The sequence below is a fragment of the Opisthorchis viverrini genome (genome assembly GCF_000715545.1).
Source record: "Opisthorchis viverrini unplaced genomic scaffold opera_v5_8, whole genome shotgun sequence".
Lineage (NCBI taxonomy): Eukaryota > Metazoa > Platyhelminthes > Trematoda > Opisthorchiida > Opisthorchiidae > Opisthorchis > Opisthorchis viverrini.
Genome location: NW_008751664.1, coordinates 2,752,552 through 2,764,538, shown reverse-complemented (window position 1 = coordinate 2,764,538; position 11,987 = coordinate 2,752,552). Strand labels below are relative to the sequence as shown.

At 44.4% G+C, this 11,987-nt stretch overlaps 1 protein-coding gene across 1 annotated transcript; it reads left to right on the top strand.

Annotated features, from left to right (window-relative positions):
- Positions 1-2,508: 2,508 nt before the first annotated feature.
- T265_12641 (hypothetical protein) lies at positions 2,509-10,814 on the top strand (the record flags this gene model as incomplete). Its single annotated transcript, XM_009164723.1, has 4 exons — positions 2,509-2,784; positions 7,344-7,451; positions 8,433-8,708; positions 9,100-10,814. Coding segments are annotated over 4 exons (2,076 nt in total), but the record flags the coding sequence as incomplete, so codon positions are not given.
- Between the last annotated feature and the right edge of the window lie 1,173 nt (positions 10,815-11,987).

The following is an 11,987-nucleotide window of genomic DNA, read 5'->3' as shown; positions in this document are numbered from 1 at the left end:
AACACTTGATTTCACTTTTTGCGGCCTCATACTGTCGGCCTCCGGTGAGCTGCTCCGATATCTAATTTGGCCCTTGCTTGGGCGAAACTACCCCATTACCACGGCTAAACGTCTGCTTAATTACCACCATTTCTCGGTGCTACTTCTCAAATGAGCAGTTGATTTCGTTCTTACTCGAGCAGTGCCTAAGCAACTACTGTTGACAGATTTTCTTGATGGCTATTTTCTGATGGCTTTGAATCCTGTGCTGACAAGTGGTCCTGCTCGTCGTGTCATGGAACGAGTGCGAGTGTCATCTGGATTCAGTGTATGTCCTAGCCGTTTTTGTTTTGCCTGATAATGACGATTTTTGGCTTGTAGGAAGCAGATTTCGAATGTATGTTTGTCTTGTACAGCGAAGCTACATCCACACAGACTTGGCACTCTAGGTGGCAACATTATTCGTAGTGACAGCTATTGGATGCTGATAGACCCCAAATCACTGATAAACTGCTTCATCAGCAAAGAAGAACTATTGTGGGAGATTCGTAGTTGTGGTTTTCTAATCTTAAAGCCAACTTTCAGATGTGGGTAGCTGAACAGCAGTGAAGGAAATCTCCGCTAATGCGGGAATTGGTGGCACTACTCTTTCAATCGAGCAGTTCGTTCGATGTGTTTCGGTGTTGATCATCTCCTATAGTGCTAACATTTCGGAATACCCATGCCATTTGTGAATGTTTTCTTTTCTGAACTGTACAGCATTTCTCGACAAGATCATTTCCGAGTTAGAACGTATTTATTATCGCTTTGTACCGGTGATAACTTGATGACTTAGGTAGGTAACATGTCTTGTGTTATTCCCAACACACCCTTCTCAAACCCATTGAAATCCCAGTGTGCCACCTCCAAATTCGCCTCTGTTCTTTGGTTTCACTAGTATCCACCGTGGTTTTGAGTAGTTTGCGCAATCAACTCAAGCATTCAAGCGCATCTAAAATGTTTTTGCGTTATGTCCACACAACGTGATGTTCCCGTCTACCTCTTTGCAGTAGCAATTGCTTCCTTCACTTTGACCGACTGATTTAATTTGCCCTCGATTCACAATTGAGATTTTTCGTGTAATTAAGCGAATCATTCATTTCAAGGAAAATGAACTGCGTGGAATAACTATGAAATTCCACATCCTTGACGTTCTCATGTAATTTTGATAGATTAAGGGGGCTTATTCGGGTCGTCCATCTGGCCGGCACAGATGTGGTTTATTCTAGTGCCTCATCAGCAAGAACCCATTTGTCGATAGGATGTGGCAAAACTGAAAAGTAAAAAAACGGAGAGCTGGAAACCTCCCGACTATTAGTTGAAGACTAACGGCTGATTAGCGATGTGGTTAAATCGCACCGGTGGTTTAGTGCCATTCATCTTTCGGTGACAGAATTCACATCATATCGCCTGTTGACTTCTGCTCGAGCTTTGGCTCACCATGTGCAAAGTTCTGTCGTCATGTGAATTATTTTTTATGGACCGTTCATAGCCTATCGATAATATGAACATATTTCTGTACCTTTCAGTGAACATTCCATTCCGTGGTTGGAGCCGATCTGCGGTGAGTAGCCGACAGGCGCGCTTCAGCTGCGAGTCATTCACATAGCTGATCAGCCGGACAGACATAGCTCGTGACCGGACGGTTTAGTCTAGAAGTAGCGAGACCTAGTCTCTCTGTAGATGCGCACCTGAGGTGATTTCCAGAGTAGTAGGAGCCGCTGTTCAGTGCTTCTGTGCTTTTGGACACAGATTAGCTCCACATACACGACGAGAACTGCATTGAAAGGACCCCTTTGTTTAGTATTATTCACATACAATTAAAACGATTGTTATGGTGTCACGTGGCCCGAATATGTGCACTTACAAACCATATGTATGTACCCCGACTGTAACCGTTCGTCACACCTTAGCCGTTAGGGACGCAAGCTATATGGTGTCCTTCGTCAGTTATTTAGGTTTCCGATTTTTGTTGACATCAAGAAAATTTGATGCAAACTCGCATGAAATCAGAAGGGGTGGGATGCTGACTACAACTGGTGGCTAGGTGTACCACTGCATTCAATCCAGTCAAAATTCCTGCTCGCAACTAGAACGAGATAAGCTGATTTAACTAACGAAATTGATGTGTTGAATTGCGTTGACTTTCAGCGCGCAGTTTTTGGGGTGAATGGATGTCTGGTGTTTCGTCAGCTAATCTGAATCAATGGGGGAAGCGGTCTGTGCTTCCACCTGAGAAACGCTCTGTCCATCGACTCCTAATCCAAAAAAAGCTTTGAAGGACGAACTAAACAGTCTTTTCATAGGGGTACAACTATGTCCAGTATTTTCGATGAGATAGCCTCCGTCCGAGGAGACCGTTTGGGAACTCATTTTGTGGGAGCTCATTTCGTGTAGATGGGTTCGCTCTGTATTACGGTCAACACTTCGTCCATGTGTTTCTTATTGAATCACTCATTCATCATACAACATGTGTTATCCACTCTTCAGTCCCCGGGGACGTGTGCTACTGAAGCAGCTGTCAGCGAGGGAGCTGCTCCTCCTGACGGGACTTGTCCTGAAGGTGAGACCACAGGCCCCCCTTACAAATGTAGATTCTGCACCCAGTCCTACGCATTCTTGTACAGTCTCCAGCGCCATCACACCCAAGTTCATCTTGGTGAGTATCGTTTCAACTGTGGCTATTGCGAATTCAAATCCAACGAGCGATGTGCATTCGACGAACACTTGGCCCGACATTTTGGTCTCAAGCAGTTCGTTTGCGAAGTGAGTAAGCGCAGCATTAGAAAGAATTGAAATTGATTGTATCATTTTACTCGTAAATGAACAATGCGCAAGTCCCCTCTCACTATGCAAAGTCGACGAATATTAGGGATTCATTTGGTTTATTGTGGTCGTATGCAGTATTGGCTTTGTTTACAGATTCGATGGTTTAGGCTATCACACTGGAGCATTGTAACAAGCGCATATGAATCGTTTGACCCAACGTCGACAGCGTTGATTCGTATTCTGTCACTTTGAGTGTAGTAAACACGATCAACTGGTCTTCACTCAGTTTCGGTCCCACATCACGCGTGAACGAAATCTGGGTGACCTTGTTTGACATCATTTAACTAACTGTCACTCATCGTCCAGTTTTCACATCTACACACACGTAGGTTCCAGTTTCTAGTATAATGCTATCAGAATCTGCTCTAATCGAGTTGGTGATCAAGGTAGTTATTGTCAGAAATCCCTGTTGTAAATTAACTTCAGCAGCTAATGAAACAAAGTGCAATTGTCGATTATTTTGCTTTGTGGCTTTAAATAAATTAAACTGTGACATATGTTTGGACACGGTCACTGCGTCATGAATATTTGGCTATCCAGTCCAAATCGTCGAACTGGTAACGGACGTTTTCGGTGAGAAAGATTATCAAGAGGGGCAGTGAAGAGTTACTGGCAAGTCAGATAGTTTAAGACAAAAAAGAGCTTTCCAGGGCAAACTGTCCGGCTTGTGAGCTCGTTTTTGGTTATGGCCCGTTTTGGTCATGTACGGAAACTGGTGGAACCGATTATTCCTCTGCTGGTAGACTGTGTATTTTGTTTTTTGGTTTAAATGGAATTAGTCCCATTTTTATGTTGTGCTTCGTCGAATGGGTTCATTACGCCACTGTTATTAGTGGCTGACATCCTATTTAATCCGTGACGACTACCCACTGAACTTCCACAAACATTCTCTTCTGAACGGGCTTACGAAATTCTGTGTTGAAAAACGTTCTCATTTGTCTTAGCGGGGGCTCTATGCTTCTGCCTATTTAAGTGTAGTTCACGGTACGGCTGAGAATTTCCTCGAGGCTCTGTTGTTGGTTCATAGTCTCACGGAGATAGGTCTTTGTTCTTATACCATTTGCTTGATCTGAGGAATTGCCGTCAATCTCCTTTACCCCTGCACACTGTGGGCTTGTAGGAAAACCAGTCCAACTTTTGGGTGAATGAATGCATTGTGGTTAGATAATCTGTTGTTCGCTAGGACCATACGGATTCGCCCACATCAGTCAGGTGGGAAGAGTGTTTTACAGAAGTTTGTGCGAGACATTTCAAACAGTTAGCACAACTAACTAATGCTGCACTTCGGCACTGATTTGCTTGGTTGTTGGTTTGTACGCCGAGCTTGGCAGTTGGATTGCAAATGCTTCATCACCGATTGAGGTGACATAGTCAAACAATCAGTGCACCCGAGCTAGATATATTGCACAGTGCCGACACTAATTTGCATACCAATTTGGTTTACGCGGGAGACTCATCTGAATCCCTCGTTTATGATGTTCTTTAACTGAATGTGTTGCGCCTCCATAAACAGATTGCTGCCGTCAAATTTCAGAGGCAATTTAATCTCTCCGAAAAGCTCCTTTTTTTCGAGAGTACCGTGACAATGGTTCCAGTGTTTCATTTCTTTCAGAGATACTGAAAATATCATTGCAGACCAGTTGTGAGTCATAGGGGGAATTTTCTATGTTGGTTCAGTGGAACAGCTTTATAAGAACGTATTCGAGGATTTACCCTCTACATGTTCATGTGCACACGCTGCTCCTAGCAAGGTTTTCACAAAAGCGAGTTACAAGTTTCGCACAAGAAAATGAACCGATAGAATGCTGTGCATAAATATTTGACGTTTTGTTCCTACTTCTTTGCTAGTTGGATTCCGCGTTTAGAGGGGATCGAACTAAACACCACTGTAGTAGATGACCTTGCACGATCCGTTTGTTCGTTAGCCGCTTGTAAAGTTGAACCAAGTGAATATCATCTTGAAAGTACAGATCGTGACAGTCTAAACGGTTATGTTGACAGTCTGCTTCTTACCTAAGTATTCCTACTCTAGGTCACGAACTCTCCAGATAACCCAATCTCACAACTATCTACCATATACTCTATCCCCCCCATATTCAGGCATTGCCAATGTGGTTTCATTCGATTGGCAATAGCATGGCTATGACAGACCATGTAGGTAGCACAGACACTTGAGCTGTGTGTTTGTATGTACGTGTACGTAGGACGAACGCGATACTGATATGAACTGCTTCGCTCCCAAACCTGAGGGAAGGGCGGTGTGCACTTTAAACAGAAATATATTTAGGGAGCGGCAGAGATCGTATTGTCATCCTTATCTGATGCATCCTTACGGTTGTCGTGAGTTAATGGTTGTTCGCTGGGATGGACCAGATTATCCGGTTCTCTCCCTCGGAAAATACGGTCCCGTACACATTACAAGTTATTAGTGCTCTGCGAACAGGAAATTAAAGGCAGGCACGCAGGAAACAGTCGTCAATAGGACTGAAGAAGCTTATTGCCTCGCTTTGCTAGAGGAAGGTCATCTACTGCACTGTTGGGTGGTGTCTTCGTACTTGGTCCACATTTACTTCGATGGAGAATATTGTAATGAAATTGGGGGAGGTGAGGTCAGTGGTCCTTGTTCAAGCGATGATGGCGTAGTGGGAATGAGGACAAACTATGCGTTCGTCCTCAGTTTACCAACACTGTTTTCCATAGTAACACCCTTATTGCTGCATGAATGCCGCACACTTTGAAATTAAGAACGACCAACCTCTTCCTTGTCCTCTTGAAGTAGCGCTAATACTCATCTTTATTTTGAAAGCAGAAGGCGAGATGGCTCAAGTGGTTAGAGCGCGAATTTACTGACCGGAAGGTCCGTGGTTCGAACCCGATCTCTGCCTCTCGAATTCCTCTGTCTAGGTTTGGGCAACCTGGCAGTATCCCAGCCCTCGTGCTTCCTTCGTGTGGCATAGCAGCTAGGCACCGAAAGGGTGCTAGAGCTGAACGATTGTTTGTATTTGTATTTCGAAAGCTATGTGATCGACGGAGTCACAAACTATCATCCTTACTCACCATTCACTGTAAAGATATGTCGATACTGTGTTTAGATTAGAGCGATAAAATGCCGAGAAATCAACACGAAGTGTTTTCATCCATCTTACAAGTCGTGTTACGTGAAGCGAACGCGCGCCATCTTCTTCCCATGGGCATCCTCGAACTTCCTAATTTGATGAGTCTGACACTGTTAAAATGACATGCCAGTAACTAGGCATTACTATGGATCGGCGAGTCGGCTACTCGAGAAGGTAGACTGTTCACTTACTGGGAAGATCAGATGTGTTAGTTTTTCTCTTATCATTCGTCTGTGACCGGACAATCCGAAGGAAGAACAAAGGATTAGGTTACAGACTCGCCACTTTTTCAGACGGTCAGTTTGCCTACTATTCCAGTTAACCGGATTGACTAACTATCCACAAATGACTTGGCCAATTCATATGTAATTGCTTGATCGTGTCTGCTGCTGAATTTGCCTTCTCCGTCAGTCTGTTGGTACACGCTGGTGGCGTAAAATTTCACTGTTCCCCAATTCAGTGCACACACAAAACGTACGAACTATAATCCTTTTATATTAGTACCAACCCAAAGGGGATTGTGACCACGTTGCAGGTATTCCTATTCCTCCTACTATCGGTCGATTCACTTATGATTGACCACCGAATTTTTTCTTTGTTCGTGGCTTGATCCTGGTCAGTCTGGTAGTGTATCCTGGTTGTGATGGGTGGTGACAGTCCAAAGTAGTCATCTGACGTTGTCCTAGGCTTTCGTATTATTGTAGCGATGATCTTCGCTACAACGCACTAACGTCAGCTGATTCAACACAGTTGGTTAATTGGATCCACCCACTCCCGTAGAAGAACTTGGGCTGGCACACCTTCAATTCAAAGATTAATTCAAAGACTTGAGGTTCACTGGTAAGGAACAACCATGTAGGTGATTAGCTCAGTATCTTAGTTTATTCATTAATATAGTCCATAATCAAGGTCTCTATGTGACTACATGTTTGTATGTTGGCCACGCAAACATTAACCTTGAAGTTAGACGATATTAGAAGCTTGTAAACCTTTTCGAGAGACCTGATCGTAACGATCGATGTTCCCGATCTGTTCAGTTAATCGACGTTTCGTAGACGAACACACTTGCTTTCCGCATCTCACAAGTTGCTCCGGGGTAAGCAACCCAACTTATCCAGCCAGTTGATTTCCGGGTTCAGTTACAGAATTAGTTGCCTAGATGGGAATCTTTTCAGCTGTGTAGATTAACCTAGTGTTTACTGTCCACATTCCCGTACGAACATAACAGATTTCTTACCTTTATTTGGATACCACCTTGAGAACCGACACTTACTAGTCTCCATTGTGCCAGATCAGCGGTCTATGTACATTCGTTGTAAATCTAGACGATCCGCTGTTCGCTTGAGCAGTCGGTCTTATCTGACCACCTTTCTGCTTCAGTTCTGCGGTGCTGGTTTTACCGTCAGTCGCGAGCTGCGGGACCACTTGGCCTTCAGACACAGCTCTGAGCGCAAATTCCAATGCCCAATGTGTGAAAGGACGTTTAAGGTTGGTAATTCGTTCTTTTTGCATCAGTTGTTGAGTCACATTTTATGAATGACGTGAAAATTTCTTACATTTCGTAAACTTGAGCAGTCGCCATTTCATATTGCAAGAGTTGGCCCCATCCCACTTGTTTCTGTTAGATTTTCCTTGAATTCGCGAGGGAGTTTTGTTAGTTACTGCCCTAGTGGACTGTAACAGTTGACGCCGATTGATGCTATCGCATCGTAGCTTTGAGTGCGTTTGCCGTTCCTAATGTTTCATATGGCTCCAGGCACTACAGCTCTCAGGAATGCGTTTATTGTTTGCAGTATGCATGTATACCCTCACTGACTAATGCAACCGTCTGTGCTAAGGTTTTGTGCCATCCCTGGCCCACCCAGATGTTTCAGATTTCACACGCGATTGTTTTCTATTGCTTAGGCATGTGCGTATTACGAAGTTCTGAAAACACTTTTGTTCCATGGGGCTATTCATTGTTCTTTGTGTCTCTGTCACTCAACTGGCATACTTTAGCTCGCACGAGCTAGAGAGCGATGGTCGCTGTGAAACTTTGTTTAAGTAGTCGCTGCTCAGACGTTTATTTCCCTTAGTCGTTGTGCTTCACGTGTGGAAAACATTAGATGGGAACTGGGAGCAAAAATTTTGTTTTGTCCTAAATTAACTGACTTACATTTGAAGTGCTTTGTCAGCTTCTTTAGGTATCAGTTTGCTTTTTTTTCCAGTGTAATCGCACTACCTATGATCATTTAATGGACGATAATGGGGTTTTCGACTCAGATGGATCTTCCAGCGGGTTGCAAGATGAATCTTTATAGCTGTGTGAACGATAACCTTGTGCGTTCATTTTCCATGCCTCATCACATCATCCGGAACGATCTATAGTGTTTTTCCGGGGATTCACTTTCTATTGTCTCACTTCGCCAAAAGACCATCGCACTTTATCGTGTAAATTTGTTCTCTTTCCATTTGTTTACACCGCCCCAGACTGCCGGTACCTTGTCTCGACACAAAAAGATCCACGGAAACAGGGTGCTTCACGAGTGCGGTATGTGCGAACAGAAATTCACTCGCATTTCCAATTTAAAACGCCACTTTCAGCGCAGCCACCAACCCAAGAATACCGTGACCCCTGCAGATTCATCCAAAAAACGTGGCGTGAGGGCACAAAAATCTACCATGGAACAGCATGCAACTAAAGCATCGACTTACCATCCTTTGACGGAAACCCAACTGCCGAGGATGGAGTCAGCTTCAGATTCCGTAAGTCAGAATTGTTTCTATGTATGCTCTTATTTACGCGTTACTTATTTTCCATATATGCATATATATAATGTTTGAAATTTTCCTCTTCGTTTTGGAGCCATATTAAGGAAATCTACTTCTGAGTTTTCACTTGCCTCTTACCTCGACAATTCTCTTGAGGATGCTATTTACGCAGAATATAGTTTCCCAGTCGCATTTCTCGTTTTTGTGTGGCATTCTGGATCATGCTTATGACAAATTCCGTGGCTGACCAGGTTGACAAGGCTGCTAGTCTGGGTGCATTTACCGACGCCTACCTATTTTGACAAGTATCAAACAGTTCATGTTGAAATGGCTCAGTGTTTCAGTTACCAGTCACTGATTCAGTTTGCCGTTATCTCTGTTCCAGGTGATCCCGGACGAGAACACAGGGTCTGAGCTGCTAGCTCCCGTAAGCTACTCAGTTGGGACACATATTAACTCGACGTTGGGCCGTGAACCGGGCTGTAATCCAAGATCAGCGGATACTGCATTCGCTGGCACATTGCCGGCTGTCAGTACTGTCTTTATGCCATACTTATCTTCACAACACCAGCCACAGGCTTCCTCAGTTCACCGGTCAATGCGCCATACAGCTGACAGTCCACAACCTCCTGATTCCAGCTCTTCCTATCAAACAGTGATGTTTACCTCGCTGATTCCTCTTCAAATGCCAACCTCTCTCTTGTCACCCAGTGTACAACCCCCTGCTGATTCCGCCGAAACTATGCCTTGGTCCTGTCCCACCCAAAACATTGAATCAAGTGTTTGCTATCTCCTAAATCCAGCTACCACTTCGACTAACACGACTACAGCCAGCGGCACACACCTTGTAGCTTCGACACAACAGGATATGCCTTGTGTTACGAGCACTTCAGGAGAGCTGAACATAATTAACCTGACTGGAGAAGACCACCGCTCAACCTCCAGTTCAGATCTTTGCAATGCGTTTGAAGCTTCGCACCACGATGGTCAAGATGCTCTCTATAGCTGCTCCTCATACCAGCCGGAGCTCACCTTGCACTCAAGAATCGATACCACTCCAGTTCCGAATCCGATTGAGTCAATCAATTTGGATCATATATGGCGACCTGTTGAGTGCGACTTGCGTTCGGTTCAAAACCCACCTAACACCAACTCCGTTCTTACTAACAGCAACCTCTCGCTTCCTCTTCTTTCGCCTTTTTGTTCCGAAACTGACAGCCGACCAGATGCTGTGGATAGCCACGAATTAGTGAACCCCGGTGAGAAGGTGTTGGAACACTGCTCTCCAAGGTTTCCTTCACCTGTGTCTTGTACACTTTCTCCTCAGATTAACGTTTATGCAAACTCTCCCCTTCATCAACCGAACTTTTCCACGTACGAAACGGCACCTTTTTTATCTACTCATGCCCCTTCACAGTCTTCGCTTCCATCTCCGTCTCACACGCACATCGGTGAACGTGAAGCTTTAACGAATCCGTCGTTTGAAAACCAGAATAACTTGCCTATGCATTTACTTGTTTGCGACTCAAGCACCACACACACTCACTTCCTACCACCGATTTGGAGTTGTGCGCCCCATCTGGATTCCCTTCAACCCTATTCGACTACTGTGATATCCCCCAACGAACATCATCCCGGTTCCACTATTGATCCGCAATGTTCGAATTTTTCAGTCGGCTATTTGATTGGTCAGAACCAGTCGTATGAGCCCATGAAATCAGACCAGTCGGAAGACTGTACACTTCCGACAAGTTCTTCCTCAAGTGGCCATTACTTTGGCTACAATCAATCCGTGTCATGAACGGACATTGTGTACGCTTCCACAAGCTGCTTGAATCTTCTGCTTTTTTCGTGACATGCAGTGCTCAGCGAATTGAATATACGAAATGGAGGACAGCTCGGTAGATCTGTACATTCGGGGATTCTGCTTCAAATTTTCTTGTTCAGTCACTCATTCATCCTACCTATTTGTTTTCAGTTTTGTATACCATCCAAGACTTGAGGCTACCCAGTAGACATACTATAATGAATACGCTTTCTTCTGTATATGTTTTTAATCTCCCCAAAAATGCATCGGGTATTTGGCCTGTAAACTTTCGAGGGTCTGTTTCTTGTCAATGAAATCGGACAGGTGAAGACCAGCGTAAACGTACGACGTATTGCCTGCATATCATGCGACTGGTAAAACATGTGAACATCCATAGGTAACCTCTCCACTTCTGTTTCCGCGTCTATAAGCTCATCGCGTATATAAATCCATCCGCTGTCCCTAGTTTTGGTCACTATTGAGGAACAGAACTAGAAGCTGGTGTCCGATGGACAAATGATGAGTACCTTTCGTTTAGCATATGGTGGATGGAGTTCAGCAATGATATCATGGGAAACCAGGGTGTGCTTTCCGTAACAGCTTTGTTTTATATAAAAATAATTTCCCAAATTCTCAAATCCTATGGTACTAAAATGGGAGGCTACCGTTCAGGCTGGTAAAGAACGGAAAACGTTTGGCATGAAAAAGTAACCGGCATGCAACCAGGTTCAGAAGAATCTCTCATTTAAATTTGTCGGATATCCACCAGTTTAGCTCTCCACGTAACCGCTACTGTTATGGCAACTAATCACTAGAGCAGAAACTTGAGTCAACGGTCTTTCTGCCTCGAAAACAGAAACGGTTTGATGGAAATCGTCCTGTAACATATTGCCATTCAAACACGATTCACACGCCTGCGCATAGGTATGCGCAAGCCACTTGCGAGAGACCGAATGTTGTGCTACTTGCAAGATGGGGAAGCTGATGTAAACCCCAGGGAATTAGATAGACATGCAAACACACAGAAGCGCCAGTAGAAAGCCACCGGCCATCCTAAGCATGATTCCATAACCGTGGACATCACCGCTTGTTCTCTTATACGCCCTTCAGCGAAGTGCACAGCGAATGTGGAATTGGGCAAACGTCTGTGACTCTGAAAGTGGATTCTGGACCACCGTGAAACTGGAAGAGCGGATCGTCACCAAANGTTCTCTTATACGCCCTTCAGCGAAGTGCACAGCGAATGTGGAATTGGGCAAACGTCTGTGACTCTGAAAGTGGATTCTGGACCACCGTGAAACGGGAAGAGCGGATTGTCACCAAACGTCATCTGTATGATTATTAAAAGTATAGAGCAAATGAGGTACATCCGCTTGATGTTGTGCAACCCAGATTGTTTTCGCTCCAAACGTCCCTATATAGGTTATCGAACTCAGCTTCCTTTAGCAGTATGAGCGTTCAGCTAA